Below are 23,140 nucleotides of genomic sequence, written 5' to 3'. Positions count from 1 at the left end.
CATTTCAAAGAGACCATAACAAGGGAGTAAGAAAAAGACAACTAACCTAAGGTAACTACTTTACTTCCAACATGTTCCTACTCTACCCCAAGAAAATTACCTAATATAGCAACATTTCTGTGAACTTGTTCCTATTATACCCATCAGAAATTAACAGACCATAGTCATTCCTGGGCATTCCCAGAACATTAAATTTACCCATGATAGTTTATCTGTTCTTTTTTTTTTTTTTTTTTTTTTTAATCATCATTTTATTGAGATATATTCACATACCATGCAGTCATACAAAACAAATTGTACTTTCGATTGTTTACAGTACCATTACATAGTTGTACATTCATCACCTAAATCAATCCCTGACACCTTCATTAGCACACACACAAAAATAACAAGAATAATAATTAGAGTGAAAAAGAGCAATTGAAGTAAAAAAGAACACTGGGTACCTTTATCTGTTTGTTTGCTTCCCCTACTTTTCTACACATCCATCCATAAACTAGACAAAGTGGAGTTTGGTCCTTATGGCATTCCCAATCCCACTGTCACCCCTCATAAGCTACATTTTTATACAACTGTCTTCGAGATTCATGGGTTCTGGGTTGTAGTTTAAAAGTTTCAGGTATCCACCACCAGCTACCCCAATTCTTTAGAACCTAAAAAGGTTGTCTAAAGTGTGCGTAAGAGTGCCCACCAGAGTGATCTCTCGGCTCGTTTTGGAATCTCTCTGCCACTGAAGCTTATTTCATTTCCTTTCACATCCCCCTTTTGGTCAAGAAGATGTTCTCCATCCCACGATGCCGGGTCTACATTCCTCCCCGGGAGTCATATTCCACATTGCCAGGGAGATTCACTTCCCTGGGTGTCTGATCCCACGTAGGGGGGAGGGCAGTGATTTCACCTTTCAAGTTGGCTTAGCCAGAGAGAGACGACCACATCTGAGCAACAAAGAGGCATTCAGGAGGAGACTCTTAGGCACAAATACAGGGAGGCCTAGCCTCTCCTTTGCCGCAACCGTCTTCCCAAGGGTAAAACTTATGGTAGAGGGCTCAACCCATCAAACCACCAGTCCCCTATGTCTGTGGTCATGTTAGCAACCATGGAGGTAGGGTAGGCGAATACCCCTGCATTCTCCACAGGCTCCTCAAGGGGGCACTACATCTTTTTTTTTTTCCTTGTTTTTCTTTTTTTTTAACTTTCCCTTCATTTTTTTTTTTTTTTTTTTTTTTTTTTTTTAATCATCATTTTGTTGAGATATATTCACATACCACGCAGTCATACAAAACAAATTGTACTTTCGATTGTTTACAGTACCATTACATAGTTGTACATTCATCACCTAAATCAATCCCTGACACCTTCATTAGCACACACACAAAAATAACAAGAATAATAATTATAGTGAAAAAGAGCAATTGAAGTAAAAAAGAACACTAGGTACCTTTGTATGTTTGTTTGCTTCCCCTACTTTTCTACACATCGATCCATAAACTAGACAAAGTGGAGTTTGGTCCTTATGGCATTCCCAATCCCACTGTCACCCCTCATAAGCTACATTTTTATACAACTGTCTTCGAGATTCATGGGTTCTGGGTTGTAGTTTAATAGTTTCAGGTATCCACCACCAGCTACCCCAATTCTTTAGAACCTAAAAAAGGTTGTCTAAAGTGTGCGTAAGAGTGCCCACCAGAGTGATCTCTCGGCTCGTTTTGGAATCTCTCTGCCACTGAAGCTTATTTCATTTCCTTTCACATCCCCCTTTTGGTCAAGATGTTCTCCATCCCACGATGCCGGGTCTACATTCCTCCCCGGGAGTCATATTCCACGTTGCCAGGGAGATTCACTTCCCTGGGTGTCTGATCCCACGTAGGGGGGAGGGCAGTGATTTCACCTTTCAAGTTGGCTTAGCCAGAGAGAGACGACCACATCTGAGCAACAAAGAGGCATTCAGGAGGAGACTCTTAGGCACAAATACAGGGAGGCCTAGCCTCTCCTTTGCCGCAACCGTCTTCCCAAGGGTAAAACTTATGGTAGAGGGCTCAACCCATCAAACCACCAGTCCCCTATGTCTGTGGTCATGTTAGCAACCATGGAGGTAGGGTAGGCGAATACCCCTGCATTCTCCACAGGCTCCTCAAGGGGGCACTACATCTTTTTTTTTTTCCTTGTTTTTCTTTTTTTTTAACTTTCCCTTCATTTTTAAATCAACTGTATGAAAAAAAAGTTAAAAAGAAAACAAACATACAATAAAAGAACATTTCAAAGAGACCATAACAAGGGAGTAAGAAAAAGACAACTAACCTAAGATAACTGCTTAACTTCCAACATGTTCCTACTTTACCCCAAGAAAGTTACATAATATAGCAACATTTCAGTGAACTTGTTCCTACTACATCCATCAGAAATTAACAGACCATAGTCATTTCTGGGCATCCCCAGAACGTTAAATAGCTTATCTGTTCTTCTTGGATTATTGTTCCCCCTTCCTTAATTGCTCTCTACTGCTAGTTCCCCTACATTCTACATTATAAACCATTTGTTTTACATTTTTCAAAGTTCACATTAGTGGTAGCATATAATATTTCTCTTTTTGTGCCTGGCTTATTTCGCTCAGCATTATGTCTTCAAGGTTCATTCATGTTGTCATATGTTTCACGAGATCTTTCCTTCTTACTGCCGTGTAGTATTCCATCGTGTGTATATACCACATTTTATTTATCCACTCATCTGTTGAAGGACATTTGGGTTGTTTCCATCTCTTGGCAATTGTGAATAATGCTGCTATGAACATTGGCGTGCAGATATCTGTTCGTGTCACTGCTTTCCGATCTTCCGGGTATATACCGAGAAGTGCAATCGCTGGATCGAATGGTAGCTCTATATCTAGTTTTCTAAGGAACTGCCAGACTGACTTCCAGAGTGGCTGAACCATTATACAGTCCCACCAGCAATGAATAAGAGTTCCAATTTCTCCACATCCCCTCCAGCGTTTGTAGTTTCCTGTTTGTTTAATGGCAGCCATTCTAATCGGTGTGAGATGGTATCTCATTGTGGTCTTAATTTGCATCTCTCTAATAGCTAGTGAAGCTGAACATTTTTTCATGTGTTTTTTCGCCATTTGTATTTCCTCTTCAGAGAACTGTTTTTTCATATCTTTTGCCCATTTTATAATTGGGCTGTCTGTACTATTTTCATTGAGTTGTAGGATCTCTTCATATATGCAAGATATCAGTCTTTTGTCAGATACATGGTTTCCAAAAATTTTTTCCCATTGAGTTGGCTGCCTCTTTACCTTTTTGAGAAATTCCTTTGAGGTGCAGAAACTTCTAAGCTTGAGGAGTTCCCATTTATCTATTTTCTCTTTTGTTGCTTGTGCTTTGGGTGTAAAGTCTAGGAAGTGGCCTCCTAATACAAGGTCTTGAAGATGTTTTCCTACATTATCTTCTAGGAGTTTTATGGTACTTTCTTTTATATTGAGATCTTTGGTCCATTTTGAGTTAATTTTTGTGTAGGGGGTGAGGTAGGGGTCCTCTTTCATTCTTTTGGATATGGATATCCAACTCTCCCAGCCCCATTTGTTGAAAAGACCATTATGGCCCAGTTCAGTGACTTTGGGGGCCTTATCAAAGATGAGTCAGCCATAGATCTGGGAGTCTATCTCCGAATTCTCAATTCGATTCCATTGATCTATATGTCTGTCTTTGTGCCAGTACCATGCTGTTTTGACAACTGTGGCTTTATAATAAGCTTCAAAGTCAGGGAGTGTAAGTCCTCCCACTTGGTTTTTCTTTTTTAGAGTGTCTTTAGCAATTCGAGGCATCTTCCCTTTCCAAATAAATTTGATAACTAGCTTTTCCAAGTCTGCAAAGTAGGTTGTTGGAATTTTGATTGGGATTGCATTGAATCTGTAGATGAGTTTGGGTAGAATTGACATCTTAATGACATTTAGCCTTCCTATCCATGAACATGGAATATTTTTCCATCTTTTAAGGTCCCCTTCTATTTCTTTTAATAGAGTTATGTAGTTTTCTTTGTATAGGTCTTTTACATCTTTGGTTAAGTTTATTCCTAGGTACTTGATTTTTTTAGTTGTTATTGAAAATGTATCTTTTTCTTGAGTGTCTCTTCAGTTTGTTCATTTCTAACATATAGAAACATTACTGACTTATGTGCATTAATCTTGTATCCCGCTACTTTGCTAAATTTGTTTATTAGCTCTAGTAGCTGTATCGTTGATTTCTCAGGGTTTTCCAGATATAAGATCATGTCATCTGCAAACAATGACAGTTTTACTTCTTCTTTTCCAATGTGGATGCCTTTTATTTCTTTGTCTTGCTGGATTGCCCTGGCTAGCACTTCCAGCACAATGTTGAATAACAGTGGTGATAGTGGGCATCCTTGTCTTGTTCCTGATCTTAGAGGGAAGGCTTTCAGTCTCTCACCATTGAGTATTGTGCTGGCTGTGGGTTTTTCATATATGCTCTTTATCATATTTAGGAAGTTTCCTTCAATTCCTGCCTTTTGAAGTGTTTTTATCAAAAAGGGATGTTGGATTTTGTCAAATGCTTTTTCAGCATCTATTGAGATGATCATTTGATTTTTCCCTTTCGAATTGTTAATGTGTTGTAATACATTGATTGATTTTCTTATGTTGAACGATCCTTGCATGCCTGGAATGAACCCCACTTGGTCATGGTGTATGATTTTTTTAATGTGTCTTTGGATTTGATTTGCAAGTATTTTGTTGAGGATTTTTGCATGTATATTCATTAGGGAGATTGGCTGGTAGTTTTCCTTTTTTGTAGCATCTTTGTCTGGTTTTGGTATTAGATTGATGTTAGCTTCATAAAATGAGTTAGGTAGTGCTCCATTTTCTTCCATGTTTAGAAAGAGTTTGAGTAAGATTGGTGTCAGTTCTTTCTGGAAAGTTTGGTAGAATTCCCCTTTGAAGCCACCTGGCCCTTGGCATTTATTTGTGGGAAGATTTTTGATGACTAATTGGATCTCTTTGCTTGTGATGGGTTGGTTGAGGTCTTCTGTTTCTTCTCTGGTCAATCTAGGTTGTTCATATGTTTCCAGGAAATTGTCCATTTCCTCTACATTATCCAGTTTGTTGCCATACAGTTGTTCATAGTATCTGCTTATAATTTTTTAAATTTCTTCGGGATCTGCAGTTATGTCACCTTTTTTTGTTTATATGGGTCTTCTCTCTTTTTGATTTTGTCAGTCTAGCTAGGGGCTTGTCAATCTTGTTGATCTTCTGAAAGAACTAACTTTTGCTGATAGTTATCCTCTCTATTGTTTTTTTGTTCTCTATGTCATTTATTTCTGCTTTAATCGTTGTTGTTTCTTTTCTTCTACTTGGTTTAGGATTGGTTTGCTGTTCATTTTCTAGCTTCTTCAGTTGATCCATTAGTTCTTTGATTTTGGCTCTTTCTTCCTTTTTATATATGTGTTTAGTGCTATGAATTTCCCCCTCAGTACTGCTTTTGCTTCATCCCATAGGTTTTGGTATGTTGTGTTCTCATTTTCATTCGTCTCTATATATTTAGCAATTTCTCTTGCTATTTCTTCTTTAACCCACTGATTGTTTAGGAGTGTGTTGTTTGACCTCCAGGTATTTGTGAATTTTCTAAGTCTGATGGTTATTGACTTCTAATTGTATTCCATTGTGGTCAGAGAATGTGCTTTGAATAATTTCAATCTTTTTAAATTTATTGAGACTTCTTTTATGTCCCGTGTTTATAGTTTTAATAGCAATATTTTGTTGAGTTCATATTTGCTAATTTAATCATTTAATGTTGGATTTTCTAGTTTTCTTCCAGTTTTTTATTGCATATAGTGTTTCTGTGACCAACCTTTATATATGGTTTTTCTTTCAAATAAATTTCTTGGTATAAGTAATAAGGGTTATAGGGTTAAAGGAATGCAAACATTTTCTTGACCCTTAGTATGTTTTGGTGTTCCAGTTAGGTTCCTCTAGATGCAGTGAGTGAGAGAGGTGGGAAGAGGCAAAGAGCTCAACCAGAGGGGAATAGAGTGTGAAGGAACTCTCTTGGAAATCTTCAGTCCAGGAAGCATGATTCCTCCAGACCTTTATGGGACCTAGAAAAGGGAACTGAAAATCTGAACTTCTGAGGAATTGTGTTTCAGAATTCTTGTGTTCTCATGGCCTGTCTTCTCCCTGAACACTTGCTGCTTTTCCTTTCTATACAGGCAGACTTGCTGTTTCATCATGGATTGTTTTTTTTAAGACCTAGGCTTGTACATGGCCACAGCTTGTTGGCTGGCCTTTCTGGCATTGACTTGACCTCATTTTTCAGCTTCTATGGTTGTTGCTAAGTGCCTTAGACTCTCTTCCCTTAAGCAAAATCCCAAGTGTTCCAACTCATTGTATCCTTTCTCTCCACCAGCTCCCTATCCAAGTTGAACAAGTTGTTGTGTAGCTTATAGAAGCTATGCTTATGGTCTCTGCGTTTTCTGGTTGACCAAGTAACACTTAGGTAGGCACAATAAAATATGTCTAATCCATTTAAAACTTTGGATAGATCATGTTAACGTGAATTATCAGGGAAGAACAATTCTGTGTTGTTTCTTTTAGTATTTTGTTAGCACATGATGCCTTTTCCCCTACAGCCTGTTAAAACTTTATCTTAGTAAGTCTAGGGTTGGGTTAATGCCATTTAAAAAGTTGCTTATGGAGGCATGAAATGTTAACATGCTGTTTTAGTCACAAGGTTAATTGTGTCCTGATGAACATACAGTTATTTTCAGGTTCCATTTCTGGCTATTTTCAGACTTGGTTCATTGTTGGTTTAACTCAAATCAAGTGTGCTCTGCATTTTTAAATGGGATATAAATTGAAAGACAAAGTTCAATTTAATAAGCTCAAATTTATCATGTTATGTGATTCCCAGGTCTGTCTCAGCAACTATGAACACATAAATCTGAATAGCTTTGTCATGTGTTAAAATTCTTGGGTCCTAATAAAATAGTTCTAGTAGAGACATATGCAATAAACAAAGATTGATCCAATTTAAAAGTAGGTGTTCCTAAGGTCCAAAATCTTCGAGTAATGATTCCTGTGTTTAGGTGGAATTTGGTTTCTTTGTCTGTTCCTTATTATTTTTAAGACTCTTCAAACCAATAGTTTAAAAACTTTAAAAGTTTTTAAAAGTTCTCAGTTATTTGTACATCAAAAGTGTGAAAGTTGACTTGACTTCTTTAACTTTATTCTAAGTATGCCCTGGAGTTCAATTACATCTGTATTACACACTGCATTTTTCTACAACAGATTTGAGATGACATGTAACAATACAAGCTACTTTTTTGTGCCTTTTACATTTTTATAGGAATAATAATATCTAGAATCTAAACATCAGAATCATTTTTACTTTGAGGTTTAATTTTAGCTGAAACTACCCTTCAAACAAGGGATATAGTGACTATTTTCAAGGTAGATCTGGATAGTCAGAGTCTATTTCAGACTGTAGCTATTGGGTTAATCTAAAAGAACATCTGCCAATAAGGCAAGAAACCTCTTTTAGCATTTGGGAATGATAGTGATGGTCAGCCTTGCTTTTATGATGTGACTTGTTTTATGCAAAAGTGATGCCTTGAAAAAAATTAAGAAAAATTTGAGAAGCATCTAATTTGTAATATATTTTAATACCAAATCCTTACATTTCAATTTTTGCTTTATTATATTTCCATATGCTTGATATTTCCTTTCACATCATGATATTGTCAGTCACTGGAATATAAATTCTTGCATTTTGGGAATAGGCTTTAAATCTCTAAATGAAGGAATGAACCACCTTTCTTTTTTTTTTTTTTGCAATTAAGAGTGGATTTCTTAATGAATATCCAGTGTGTTGGTAATAGTTTGTATACCTGTCTGTTTCCAGAGAGTATTTGAATATCTGTTTTCAGAAAAATTAATTATGTAAGTATCTCCATGGTTTATGAGTGGTGTTTATTGTAGGTGTGGCAAAAATTAGTAATCTGCAGATTTATAAAGTAGAAAACGAATTGAGTTGCTTGTTAAATTATTAGAAAATTGCTGTCCTCAAAAGCTAATGTTCTTAATACCTTGAGGTACTGTAGTATGTGAATGTTTGTAGCTGAATCAAAATTACTACATGTAGTACTATTCATCGACACTGTATAAGACGAAAAAACTAAATAAAGTAGCAAAAGTGGATATTTGGGAGAAAAAATAGACATTTAAGTTTTTCCCCTTCCATGGTAATCTTTTCACATAATTAAAAAATAAAAGGATATAGTACAAACACTTTCTAGTTATCATACATATTTCTTTCATAGTATGTTTGAAATGTTGTCAAAGTAATAAAGAATATGATTTTAGCAACTAAGCTGCTTACATTTGTAGTTTACATTGGATCTGAAATGCCAATTTAAGGAGGAGGGGTTTTGTTTAATTTTTATAAAACTGAGGTGATTTTTTTTTTCCTTTGCATTTAGGATCACATTAACAAAAGCACCATGGAGTTTTATGAGTCAACATATTTTATTGTCCTTATTCCTTCAGTAGTTATTACAGTAATTTTCCTCTTCTTCTGGCTTTTCATGAAAGAAACATTATATGATGAAGTTCTTGCAAAACAGAAAAGAGAACAAAAACTTATTCCTACAAAAACAGATAGAAAGAAGGCAGAAAAGAAAAAGAACAAGAAGAAAGAAATCCAAAATGGAACTCTCCATGAATCTGATTCTGAGAGTGTACCCCGGGACTTTAAATTATCTGATGCCTTGGTTGTAGAAGATGAGCAAGTTATAACTGTTCCTTTAAATGTGGTTGAAGCTTCAAGTAATGTTAGGGAAAGAAAGAAGAAGGAAAAGAAACAGAAACCTGTACTTGAAGAGCAGGTTACCAGAGAAAGTGATGTTTCAAAGCTTCCTAGCAAAAAAGTAGAACCTGTCCCAGTTACTAAACAGCCCACACCCCCCTCTGAAACAGTCTCCTCAAAGAAGAAACCAGGGCAAAAGAAGTCTAAAAATGGAAGCGGTATGGTAATTGTTTAAACTTTATTGCATGATTGTATTTGTTTTAATAATTTGAGAATTTTGACTTTCAAAAACTATTAGGATTGTATACTAAATATCAAATACCAAGTCTGAAAGCAGGATCCTTTTTCCTGTGTATTTGCTTTCATTAATGTTAGTTGCTGATAGAAATAGTATTGATCATAAAACAGCATTTAAAACTACACTTCATATTATAAAAATGGAAAAAGCTTTTAATGGAAATATATGAAATCCAACTTTGGGCTGTTAAAACCACTAAGAACCTGTAAATATCAGCAATTAGGAACTTTTTCGTTTATTTTAACTAACACTTTCTAATCAATTAGATAGGTATTAAAGATGAAAAGATCAGTCAGATATTGTTTATCTTACAAATTCATTTTGTAAACATTTTATCGAACATCTGTTTTATGCAAGGTGTTACACTAGGTACTAGGGCTTTCAAGATCGGTACCTTTCAAGTTAGTCATATGCTAGCTGTAGACACAAACATTAAATAGGCCATTATATATAAAAAGTTTATTTTAATGACCTAACTATGTCTAAGCCAGCATAAGAGTTTAAAGTAGGCTACTTGAGTATGTAATACCTGAAATTAAATATAAGGGTTGAATAAGGGCTAGCTAGGTGTTTTTTGGTGGGTCGGAGGGTTGAGATAAGGTATGTGTACAAGGCAGAGGGATTAACTGAGTTATGATGGAAAGGACATGAGAGTTGGTATGGTGATGGATGAAACTGCAAACAATTGGCTGTGTATGAAAGGACTTGTGCCTACTGTTACGTTGTTTGTATGTCTCATGGAGTGTTAATTTGGTTATGGATTTTAAATATTTGCTTGCCAGCTATTCAGGGAAATAGAGTAGATATTACACATTTTAGTGGGGGAGAAGGACATATAAGTCACTAAAATAAAACATGATTTATGTAAGAGATTTACAAAGTACAGAATAAATGCAGAAACCAAAGCAACTATTACTGTTGGGGGTTGAAGGTAGTTTAGAAGAGGCTTTACCAAGGAGGTAGTATGTGAGTTGGGTCTTCAGTAATGAGTCACTTCACCAAGCAAATAATGGGGTCTTATTCCATACTGGTAGAATATCATGTGTAAAGATAAAGACACAGAGGTACAAGACTGCAGTGTATTGTTGAACCGTGAATAGAAGGAAACAAAGCTGAAAAGATAGTGCTAAAAGAAAGGAAGTGGCTAGATCATGGTGGTTTTTGTATACATTGTTAATGAACTGGAACTTTATAGGTTAGCCATTGTTGAAGATTTTCAAGCAGGTTTGTTACATGGTCAGAATTATATTTTAGAAAGATCTATTGTATTGTCTATAGTTTGATTTTGCACTATAATGTCAGAATTGAATAGTTGTGGCAGAGTCTGTGTGATCTGTGAAGCCTAAAATATTTACTGTCTGGCCCTTGGCAGAAAATGTTTGTTGACACCTGGTTGGTAAGTGCTTGGTAACACTAAGATTAAAAGGGTTTTAAAATTTGATAGTTTTGACCATGCCTTTAGGCTGAGTACAGCTGAGAGTGGCTGATGAATGAATGGTATACAAAGTCAGAGGGTAAGTACTGTAAGTCTTGATGAAGTTGAAGAATAGGTATAGTGGAGTGAGAAAGCTAACATGATAAATTATTGGTGAAAGAGTAGTATATTAGAGTTAAAATTTTAGTGGTAAAAGCATTCTGGAGATTATTCATTAATAATTGCATTTTTCTGGTGTGTTTATTGTTTGTGCTAATTTTTAAATTATTATTATTTTTTAATAAAGATGACCAGGATAAAAAGCTGGAAACTTTTGTGGTACCTTCAAAAAAGCAAGAATCATTACCCCTCCATCAAGACACTAAACAAGAAAGTGGATTGGGAAAGAAGAAGTCTTCATCAAAGAAACAAAAGACAGAAAACGGTGAAATGTGTACATATATATTTGTAAATACTGATTTCTAGAGAGGTACAATAGGACAAGTACCTGAGAGACCTGACGTGCTCCTCAGTTTCCAGTTTAATGTGTAATATAACAATCGTAATATCTTGGATTCTCTTTAGCCTTGTGGTTTTGTAGTGCTTTGAGAGGTGTGCCAGGTATGGGTTAGTGATGAAGAAATTTGTCTGAAATTTATAAAGGCTAAAGTGTTGATAAATATTCTCATTCATAACCCGGTTTTGAAAAGAATAATATAAATAGCATGCAGACTCTATAGAAGAAAAATATTCCTGTCATATCTGTACTTTGTAAAGATTGGATTCCTTGTTTACTATCACTTAAAACTATTGCTTGAGGATATTGACTAGATCTAGCATTACCCTACATTCTCCAATTAGTTACTAAACAAAATTTGCATAGGTATATGGGAAGCATCCAATTAAAAGGAACTGGACAGTTTTTAGATGTTCAGATTATCCAAGGAAAGCATGGCTATGAAATTCATGTAGATTACACAACAGTGATTTCCAAATTATACTGGACTCTGTATTGCTAGTGCTAAAAAATATTAAAATTGGAAAGGGAAAAGGTGAAATTCTTTTATTTGCATTAAAGTTTTGACATTATCAATCAATCAAGGGTGAGAAAAATATTACCTCAGTAGATACTGGAAAGATTTGATAAAATTAAATATCAGTTGATTTTAAGTAAAAGTACTATGTATGCACAAAAGTCTTTTTTTTAAAAGGTAGGAATATAGAGAAATTTCCATCTGGATATGGAAGGGTACATCTCTAACCAATAGGGCTTGGTGTTCAAGCTCTTAATAAGAGTTCTTCTCATTAAAATTAGGAACAAAGTAATAGGAGATGCATCCTTCCTCTACTTTTTTCATATTGTTCTGGAAGTTTTGGCCAGTGTGGTAAGGTGTGCCATAGAAATTAGAGGCATTGCTGTTAGGAATGAGAAGATATCTGCAAGGAACAATGACTGTGATTTTATACCTAGCAAGTCAAAGGAGAGGAACCCAGTTAAAAATCATTAGTTACAATAAGAATTCAGTTAAGTACTAACATAAATAAAAATAGCTTTCCTTGAGCACTAATTAGATGTGATTGGATTTTTGTGTTAGGAGAAATTACGTGCAACTAATGAAAAATGTAAAGGATGTATAGGAAGAATTTTTCAGATATTAGAGGAAATGTACTAGGCATTTTTAGATGGCAACTGATTTACTATAAAATAAGGATGTCGAACTGGTACTGCTTAACTATAAAAAAGTTGTTTTGACTTGTTAAATGATAAAATAGGAATTTAAAGCCACATTGATAGTTTTGGAGATTTGAAAACTCATTTTTCCTTAAATTTAAGTGTCCTTACATGTCTTTTAATCACTTGTTTTTTTAAAAACCCAGAGTAATTATTATTTTGTTGAATTTGCAGTTTTGGTAGATGAACCTCTTATTCATGCAACTACTTATATTCCTTTGATGGATAATGCTAACTCAAATCCTGTGGTGGATAAAAGAGAGGTTATTGATCTGATTAAACCTGACCAAGTAGAAGGGATCCACAAAACTGGGGCTAAAAAATTGAAGACTGAAACTGACAAAGGTAATATACAGAATGTTACAAGCTGTTGTAAAATCACATTGTTGAGTGTGGTGGAATTGTGTACATTTTGTCATAGAAAGAATGCATCTCAAAAGACTAATAGAATCCTTGTAGTGAAAGATTTATTGGTGATCTTCTAGTCCAGCTTCCTCAGTTTTGTAGACCTGGACATTGGAATTTGACTTGCCCGTGTCCCATAGCTATTTTGCTGTTGGCGCTTTTTTGTCTTCTATTACTATCTCTTGTTAGGTTTCTAGGCTAATTCACAACTGCCTTTTTAAGCCTCTAAAGTAGCTGAAACATTAAAAAATCATGGGCTTCTTTGGGTCTTAAGTCCTGGTGGATGGCAGTTTCTTTTAGGAGGAGGATGTTGGTGCCTAATGTGAGAGCCCTGGGAGAATTGGAGTGGGTGAGACAGGGGTGTTTGTATGGATTTTTTAAATGTCAGCATTGCTTGTTTATATTTGATCTTTGTAGAATCAGATTTCCTTTTTATAATTATCCTAGAGCTTATTTTCTCATTGTAAAATTTGGTTTATATGTCTCACAATTATTAAGGATAAATGAGAATATTTCTCAACATAACCTAATACATGTACATAATGCATTAGACACTTAAATGATGTTGTTTAAAGTGAGTCTATACTGGCATTTTAGTATTATGAAGTTTGATCAAACTTTTAATTAATGTAATTATTTCATATTATATTAGAGATGGTAAATACTTTTTTTCCATCTTGACTGGAGCATTTATTGTTTTTTGATCTGAGATGTAAATCTGTTTCTTTTGGTTAGTGACTTTCTGGGCCAGGGATTCTTGATGCTTACATTTGCTAAAATTATTACCTGTGTGTTTTAAATGCCAACCCCCCCCCCTTTTTTTTCTTTTAAAGAAAATGCTGAAGTGAAATTTAAAGATTTTCTTCTGTCCTTGAAGACTATGATGTTTACTGAAGATGAGGCTCTTTGTGTTGTAGACCTGCTAAAGGAGAAATCTGGTGTGATACAGGATGCTTTAAAGAAGGTACACATGTTTTTTATTTTGGCCCATTTGGGAGTAATGATTAGAATTTCACACTCAACAAGATTGCTGCTAGAACTATTATTATCTGCTTTCGTTCTTCACACCCCAGAATACATAGTCACATCTAAAAATTGTAGAATGCCTTCAGAAATTATTTTATATATATCCATATTTATTCCTACGTTTATTTAGTTTAGTCAGATGCCTGTTGAGTCATCTAATACTTTGACAAAAGCGAATTCCTTAAGATAAGTAAAATGACTTATAGGTCTTAAGTCGTTTGGCACTTGCCTGAATTGAACCTTGCTTTGCTCTAACTGGAAAGTGTTGAAATCAGGGTCAAGTGATTTCTGGTGGCATACATGGAATGTATTTTTGACTGAAGATAGTATCATCCCGAGTCCTTGGAAATTTTGTTATTCCTTATGGTGCGTGTGTGAGATATTTCCCTTCTGAAAGTAAATGATTTGGATGGGAGAAGCATTGCTGTTTTTTTTTTTTTTCCATTTTTATTGAGATTGTTCAGATACCATACAATTATCCAAAGGTCCAAAGTGTACAATCACTTGCCCCTGGGTACCCTCATACAGCTGTGCATCCATCACACTTAATTTTTGTTCAATTTTTAGAAACTTTTCATTACTCCAGACAAGAAATAAATTGAAAGATGAAAAAAGAAAAAAAGAAAAGGAAACTCTAATCCTCCCCTATCCCTAACCAACCCCCCTCAATTGTTGACTCGTAGTATTGATATAACAGTATTGTTACTGTTTATGAAAAAATGTTGACATACTACTAACTGTAGTATATAGTTTGTAATAGGTATATAGTTCTTCCCTATATGCCCCTCTATTATTAACTTCTAATTGTATTGTCATACATTTGTTCTGGTTCATGGAAGTGATTTCTAGTATTTGTACAGTTGATCATGGACATTGCCCACCATAGGATTCAGTTTTATACATTCCCATCTTTTGACCTCCAACTTTCCTTCTGGTGACATATATGACTCTGAGCTTTCCCTTTCCACCTCATTCACACACCATTCGGCACTGTTAGTTATTCTCACATCTTGCTACCGACACCCCTGTTCATTTCCAAACATTTAAGTTCATCCTAATTGAACATTCTGCTCATACTAAGCAACCACTCCCCATTCTTAAGCCTCGTCCTTTATTTTGGTACCTTATATTTCATGTCTATGAGTTTACATATTATAATTAGTTCCTATCAGTGAGACCCTGCAATAATTGTCCTAATGTGTCTGGCTTATTTCACTCAGTATATTGCCCTCGAGGTTTTGTCATCAACCCATTTTTTTTAATATGGTTTTGTTCACTCACCATACATTCCATCCCAAGTAAATCATCGATGGTTCTCTGCATGGTCATACATTTATGTGTTCACCACCTTCACCACTACCTATATAAGAGCATCTACATTTCTTCCACAAGGCAGGAGGGAGAGTCAAAGAAGGTAGAGAGGCAAAAGAAAGAGGGGAAAAAAAATGACAGCTAGGAAGCAGCAAAAGGAAAAATAACCTTAAATCAAAGTGGAATAAAGAATCAGACAATACCACCAATGTCAAGTGTCTAACATGCCTCCCCTATCCCCCCCTCTTATCTGCATTCACCTTGGTGTATCACCTTTGTTGCATTAAAGGAAGCATAATACAATGATTCTATTAGTTACATTCTCTAGTTTATGCTGATTGCATCCCTCCCCCAATGCCTCCCCATTTTTAACACCTTGCAAGGTTGACATTTGCTTGTTCTCCCTCGTAAAAGAACATATTTGTACATTTTATCACAATTGTTGAATACTCTAGATTTCACCAAGTTACACAGTCCCAGTCGTTATCTTTCCTCCTTTCTTGTGGTGTCTCACATGCTCCCCACCTTCCTCTCTCAACTGTATTCATAGTTACCTTTGTTCAGTGTACTTACATTGTGCTACCATCTCCCAAAATTGTGTTCCAAACCACTCACTCCTGTCTTCTATCACCCTGTAGTGCTCCCTTTAGTATTTCCTGTAGGACAGGTGTCTTGTTCACAAAGTCTCTCATTGTCTGTTTGTCAGAAAATATTTTGAGCTCTCCCTCATATTTGAAGGACAGCTTTGCTGGATACAGGATTCTTGGTTGGCGGTTTTTCTCTTTCAGTATCTTAAATATATCACACCACTTCCTTCTTGCCTCCCTGGTTTCTGCTGAGAGATCCACACATAGTCTTATTAAGCTTCCGTTGTATGTAATGGATCGCTTTTCTCTTGGTGCTTTCAGGATTCTCTGTCTTTGACATTTGATAATCTGATTATTACATGTGTTGGCGTAGGCCTATTCATGTCTCTTCTGTTTGGAGTACACTGTGCTTCTTGGATCTGTAATTTTATGTCTTTCATAAGAGATGGGAAATTTTCATTAATTATTTCCTCTATTATTGCTTCTGCCCCCTTTCTCTTCTCTTCTCCTTCTGGGACACCAATGATACATACATTATTGTACTTTGTTTCATCCTTGAGTTCCCGGAGACGTTGCTCATATTTTTTCATTCTTTTCTCCATCTGCTCCTTTGCGTGTAGGCTTTCAGGTGTTTTGTTCTCCAGTTCCTGAGTGTTTTCTTCTGCCTCTTGAGATCTGCTGTTGTATGTTTCCATTGTGTCTTTTGTCTCTTGTGTTGTGCCTTTCATTTCCATAGATTCTACTAGTTGTTTTTTTGAACTTTTGATTTCTGCCGTATATATGCCCAGTGCTTCCTTTACAGCTTCTATCTCTTTTGCAATATCTTCTCTAAATTTTTTGAATTGATTTAGCATTAGTTGTTTAAATTCCTGTATCTCAGTTGAAGTGTACGTTTGTTCCTTTGACTGGGCCATAACTTTGTTTTTCTTAGTGTAGGTTGTAATTTTCTGTTGTCTAGGCATGGTTTCCTTGGTTATCCAAATCGAGTTTTCCCAGACCAGAACAGGCTCAGGTCCCAGAGGGAAGAAATATTCAGTATCTGGTTTCCCTGAGGGTGTGTCTTAGAAAATTGCTCCACCCTTTGATGCCTCGGGTCACTGTGCTTTTCTGCCCAGCAGGTGACGCCTGTTAGCCTGTAATTCTTGACTGGTGTGAGGAGGTATGTCCGTGTTCCCCCAGGCTCTGGGGTCTGGTTCTGAATGGAAAGGGCCCCACCCCTTTCCTCCTAGAGAAGACAGACCCCCCAGGTGGAGGTCATTAGCATTTCAGTGGTCTCGCTTTCTGCTTGTGGTGTCTCCACCCTTCCCCAAGTCACAGCCCTGGAAACTGAAAATGACTGGGGCTTTCTCTACTGAGCCGAAAAAGAAACAGATAGTCCCCTTCAGACCCAGTCCAAGGCGACCCTCCGGCTCTCCCAGGTCAGTCATCACCCAAAGCCTCTGTCTGTTTTTTGGGGATGCGTACCTGTAGTGAGCAGTTCACACTTGCTACTTAAAACCCCAGTTGGAGCTCAGCTGAGCTATATTCGCTTGTTGGGAGAGAGCTTCTCTCTGGCACCACGAGGTTTTGCAGCTCGGGCTATGGGGGAGGGTGTCTCACGACTTGGTTCTGCAGGTTTTACTTACAGATTTTATGCTGTGTTCTCGGGCATTCCTCCCAATTCAGGTTGGTGTATGATGAGTGGATGGTCTTGTTTGTCCTCCCCCCCCCCCCCCGCAGTTATTCTGGATTATTTACTAGTTGTTTCTGGTTTTTTGTAGTTGTTCCAGGGGGACTACTTAGCTTCCACTCCGCTCTATGCCGCCATCTTGCCCGAGTTTCTCAGCACTGCTGTTTTGCATGGCTGATTAAAATTTATAAAAAACAACAACAACCCCACGGACTTTATATTCTTGCAGGTTATGCTCACTTTATTATAATGTGTACTGTGTCATATTGGGAAAGGTCACACATTTTCAAGTCTTACTTATATAAGATAAGTTGACATGGTGTCTGGTATGCAATATTAGCTGGTTGACTTAACTGTCATTATTCTAAAAATATAGTTAAACATACACATGCAACTATTACTCTGCTTTAAACCTTTTAGTGGCTTCCATATTTTTTAAGCATTTGTTAGCATTTAATGAACCTTCTTCCATATGCCTTCAAGTCACCAGGACACAGGCTCCCTGTATACCCTTAATCTTCTCATTTCTTCTGCTGAGGAATTTGGCCTTCACGATGACAGGCTGCTTTGGGAGCTTTCTCTTCCCCAGAACTTTTTAGTTGCCCAATTGCACTACATCGATGATGGGAGCAGCTCCAGTCTTGTTTTTAGCAGCATTTACCTGTGTTTGTTCACTGACTAAGGTCCATAATTTATCAAAGTTGACAGTTGGACAGAAGCTCTGGTTCTTCTTCAGGTAATAATGTCTAACACCAGCCTTTCCAAAATAACTTGGGTGATATTTGTTGAAGTTGATCCTGTGGTGATGCATGCCACCAGCATTACCCCAGTCTCCCAGATGCTTCTGGTGTTTGCTGACATGGCTGTGGCTGTGGTTCGTGTGGCCCTGGAGTTTCCGGGTCTTTTTCAATCTGGAAGGCATGTCAGTGGCCGAGATGAAAGACCATTTGTTTTTTTTTTTTTTTTTTTTTTTTTTTTAATCATCATTTTATTGAGATATATTCACATACCACGCAGTCATACAAAACAAATTGTACTTTCGATTGTTTACAGTACCATTACATAGTTGTACATTCATCACCTAAATCAATCCCTGACACCTTCATTAGCACACACACAAAAATAACAAGAATAATAATTAGAGTGAAAAAGAGCAATTGAAGTAAAAAAGAACACTGGGTACCTTTGTCTGTTTGTTTCCTTCCCCTACTTTTCTACACATCCATCCATAAACTAGACAAAGTGGAGTTTGGTCCTTATGGCATTCCCAATCCCACTGTCACCCCTCATAAGCTACATTTTTATACAACTGTCTTCGAGATTCATGGGTTCTGGGTTGTAGTTTAGTAGTTTCAGGTATCCACCACCAGCTACCCCAATTCTTTAGAACCTAAAAAAGTTGTCTAAAGTGTGCGTAAGAGTGCCCACCAGAGTGATCTCTCGGCTCGTTTTGGAATCTCTCTGCCACTGAAGCTTATTTCATTTCCTTTCACATCCCCCTTTTGGTCAAGAAGATGTTCTCCATCCCACGATGGCCGGGTCTACATTCCTCCCCGGGAGTCATATTCCACGTTGCCAGGGAGATTCACTTCCCTGGGTGTCTGATCCCACGTAGGGGGGAGGGCAGTGATTTCACCTTTCAAGTTGGCTTAGCCAGAGAGAGACGACCACATCTGAGCAACAAAGAGGCATTCAGGAGGAGACTCTTAGGCACAAATACAGGGAGGCCTAGCCTCTCCTTTGTAGCAACCATCTTCCCAAGGGTAAAACTTATGGTAGAGGGCTCAACCCATCAAACCACCAGTCCCCTATGTCTGTGGTCATGTTAGCAACCATGGAGGTGGGGTAGGCGAATACACCTGCATTCTCCACAGGCTCCTCAAGGGGGCACTACATCTTTTTTTTTTTTTTTTCCTTGTTTGTCTTTTTTCTTTTAACTTTCCCTTCTTTTTTAAATCAACTGTATGAAAAAAAAAGTTAAAAAGAAAACAAACATACAATAAAAGAACATTTCAAAGAGACCATAACAAGGGAGTAAGAAAAAGACAACTAACCTAAGATAACTGCTTAACTTCCAACATGTTCCTACTTTACCCCAAGAAAGTTACATAATATAGCAACATTTCAGTGAACTTCTTCCTACTACATCCATCAGAAATTAACAGACCATAGTCATTTCTGGGCATCCCCAGAACGTTAAATAGCTTATCTGTTCTTCTTGGATTATTGTTCCCCCTTCCTTAATTGCTCTCTACTGCTAGTTCCCCTACATTCTACATTATAAACCATTTGTTTTACATTTTTCAAAGTTCACATTAGTGGTAGCATATAATATTTCTCTTTTTGTGCCTGGCTTATTTCGCTCAGCATTATGTCTTCAAGGTTCATCCATGTTGTCATATGTTTCACGAGATCGTTCCTTCTTACTGCCGCGTAGTATTCCATCGTGTGTATATACCACATTTTATTTATCCACTCATCTGTTGAAGGACATTTGGGTTGTTTCCATCTCTTGGCAATTGTGAATAATGCTGCTATGAACATTGGCGTGCAGCTATCTGTTCGTGTCACTGCTTTCCGATCTTCCGGGTATATACCGAGAAGTGCAATCGCTGGATCGAATGGTAGCTCTATATCTAGTTTTCTAAGGAACTGCCAGACTGACTTCCAGAGTGGCTGAACCATTATACAGACCCACCAACAATGAATAAGAGTTCCAATTTCTCCACATCCCCTCCAGCATTTGTAGTTTCCTGTTTGTTTAATGGCAGCCATTCTAACTGGTGTTAGATGGTATCTCATTGTGGTCTTAATTTGCATCTCTCTAATAGCTAGTGAAGCTGAACATTTTTTCATGTGTTTCTTGGCCAATTGTATTTCCTCTTCAGAGAACTGTCTTTTCATATCTTTTGCCCATTTTATAATTGGGCTGTCTGTACTATTGTCATTGAGTTGTAGGATTTCTTTGTATATGCAAGACATCAGTCTTTTGTCAGATACATGGTTTCCAAAAATTTTTTCCCATTGAGTTGGCTGCCTCTTTACCTTTTTGAGAAATTCCTTTGAGGTGCAGAAACTTCTAAGCTTGAGGAGTTCCCATTTATCTATTTTCTCTTTTGTTGCTTGTGCTTTGGGTGTAAAGTCTAGGAAGTGGCCTCCTAATACAAGGTCTTGAAGATGTTTTCCTACATTATCGTCTAGGAGTTTTATGGTACTTTCTTTTATTTTGAGATCTTTGGTCCATTTTGAGTTAATTTTTGTGTAGGGGGTGAGGTAGGGGTCCTCTTTCATTCTTTTGGATATGGATATCCAACTCTCCCAGCCCCATTTGTTGAAAAAACCATTATGGCTCAGTTCGGTGACTTTGGGGGCCTTATCAAAGATCAGTCGGCCATAGATCTGAGGGTCTATCTCTGAATTCTCAATTCGATTCCATTGATCTATATGTCTATCTTTGTGCCAGTACCACGCTGTTTTGGCAACTGTGGCTTTATAATAAGCTTCAAAGTCAGGGAGTGTAAGTCCTCCCACTTGGTTTTTCTTTTTTAGAGTGTCTTTAGCAATTCGAGGCATCTTCCCTTTCCAAATAAATTTGATAACTAGCTTTTCCAAGTCTGCAAAGTAGGTTGTTGGAATTTTGATTGGGATTGCATTGAATCTGTAGATGAGTTTGGGTAGAATTGACATCTTAATGACATTTAGCCTTCCTATCCATGAACATGGAATATTTTTCCATCTTTTAAGGTCCCCTTCTATTTCTTTTAGTAGAGTTATGTAGTTTTCTTTGTATAGGTCTTTTACATCTTTGGTTAAGTTTATTCCTAGGTACTTGATTTTTTTAGTTGCTATTGAAAATGGTATCTTTTTCTTGAGTGTCTCTTCAGTTTGTTCATTTCTAGCATATAGAAACATTACTGACTTATGTGCATTAATCTTGTATCCCGCTACTTTGCTAAATTTGTTTATTAGCTCTAGTAGGTGTATTGTTGATTTCTCAGGGTTTTCTAGATATAAGATCATATCATCTGCAAACAATGACAGTTTTACTTCTTCTTTTCCAATTTGGATGCCTTTTATTTCTTTGTCTTGCCAGATTGCCCTGGCTAGCACTTCCAGCACAATGTTGAATAACAGTGGTGACAGCGGGCATCCTTGTCTTGTTCCTGATCTTAGAGGGAAGGCTTTCAGTCTCTCACCATTGAGTACTATGCTGGCTGTGGGTTTTTCATATATGCTCTTTATCATGTTGAGGAAGTTTCCTTCAATTCCTACCTTTTGAAGTGTTTTTATCAAAAAGGGATGTTGGATTTTGTCAAATGCTTTTTCAGCATCTATTGAGATGATCAATTGATTTTTCCCTTTCGAGTTTTTAATGTGTTGTAATACATTGATTGTTTTTCTTATGTTGAACCATCCTTGCATGCCTGGAATGAACCCCACTTGGTCATGGTGTATGATTTTTTTAATGTGTCTTTGGATTCGATTTGCAAGTATTTTGTTGAGGATTTTTGCATCTATATTCATTAGGGAGATTGGCCGGTAGTTTTCCTTTTTTGTAGCATCTTTGCCTGGTTTTGGTATTAGATTGATGTTAGCTTCATAAAATGAGTTAGGTAGTGTTCCATTTTCTTCAATGTTTTGAAAGAGTTTGAGTAAGATTGGTGTCAGTTCTTTCTGGAAAGTTTGGTAGAATTCCCCTGTGAAGCCACCTGGCCCTGGGCATTTATTTGTGGGAGGATTTTTGATGACTGATTGGATCTCTTTGCTTGTGATGGGTTGGTTGAGGTCTTCTATTTCTTCTCTGGTCAGTCTAGGTTGTTCATATGTTTCCAGGAAATTGTCCATTTCTTCTACATTATCCAGTTTGTTGCCATACAGTTGTTCATAATATCCTCTTATAATTTTTTTAATTTCTTCAGGATCTGCAGTTATGTCACCTTTTTCATTCATTATTTTGTTTATATGGGTCTTCTCTCTTTTTGATTTTGTCAGTCTAGCTAGGGGCTTGTCAATCTTGTTGATCTTCTCAAAGAACCAACTTTTGGTGATATTTATCCTCTCTATTGTTTTTTTGTTCTCTATGTCGTTTATTTCTGCTTTAATCCTTGTTATTTCTTTTCTTGTACTTGGTTTAGGATTGGTTTGCTGTTCATTTTCTAGCTTCTTCAGTTGATCCATTAGTTCTTTGATTTTGGCTCTTTCTTCCTTTTTAATATATGCGTTTAGTGCTATAAATTTCCCCCTTAGCACTGCTTTTGCTGCATCCCATAGGTTTTGGTATGTTGTGTTCTCATTTTCATTCGTCTCTATATATTTAGCAATTTCTCTTGCTATTTCTTCTTTAACCCACTGATTGCTTAGGAGTGTGTTGTTTAACCTCCAGGTATTTGTGAATTTTCTAAGTCTCTGATGGTTATTGACTTCTAATTGTATTCCATTGTGGTCAGAGAATGTGCTTTGAATAATTTCAATCTTTTTAAATTTATTGAGGCTTGTTTTATGTCCCAGCATATGATCTATTCTGGAGAAAGTTCCATGAGCACTAGAAAAGTATGTGTATCCTGGTGATTTGGGATGTAATGTCCTGTAGATGTCTGTTAAGAGACCATTTGTTTTTAACTTAAAAACCACCTTAGTTGAAGAACCTCTCACCTGAATTCCTGCAGTAGTATCCTGAATTCATGTTTCTGCTTCCTCTCTTAGCCCTCTAATCTATTTTTCCCACACAACTGCAAGAATGACCTTTAAGAGGTAAATATGGTTATGTTCCTCACTGCTTTTTAAACCCTTTACTACCTTTCTCTTTGCACTTAGAACATAAACCAAATTCCTTAGCAGGCCTATGCCTACCTTTGCAGTGTAATCTCATGCCATTTTTCCCACTCCCTCAC

At 36.8% G+C, this 23,140-nt stretch overlaps 1 protein-coding gene across 12 annotated transcripts in view; it reads left to right on the top strand.

The window, feature by feature from the left end:
• Positions 1–23,140, top strand: part of KTN1 (kinectin 1) — a 152,161-nt gene that overhangs the window by 26,268 nt on the left and 102,753 nt on the right. For all 12 annotated transcript variants that reach the window (XM_037832646.1, XM_037832652.1, XM_037832651.1 and 9 more), the window contains exons 2-5: positions 8,482–9,025; positions 10,827–10,964; positions 12,426–12,596; positions 13,490–13,620. In XM_037832646.1, coding sequence (XP_037688574.1) covers positions 8,503–9,025; positions 10,827–10,964; positions 12,426–12,596; positions 13,490–13,620 — 963 coding nt within the window. In that variant the 5' untranslated portion in view covers positions 8,482–8,502. The remainder of the gene's footprint in view (positions 1–8,481; positions 9,026–10,826; positions 10,965–12,425; positions 12,597–13,489; positions 13,621–23,140) is intronic.

The sequence above is a fragment of the Choloepus didactylus genome, chromosome 4 (assembly GCF_015220235.1).
Source record: "Choloepus didactylus isolate mChoDid1 chromosome 4, mChoDid1.pri, whole genome shotgun sequence".
Classification (NCBI taxonomy): domain Eukaryota; kingdom Metazoa; phylum Chordata; class Mammalia; order Pilosa; family Megalonychidae; genus Choloepus; species Choloepus didactylus.
This window is presented reverse-complemented; position numbering and strand designations above follow the sequence as displayed.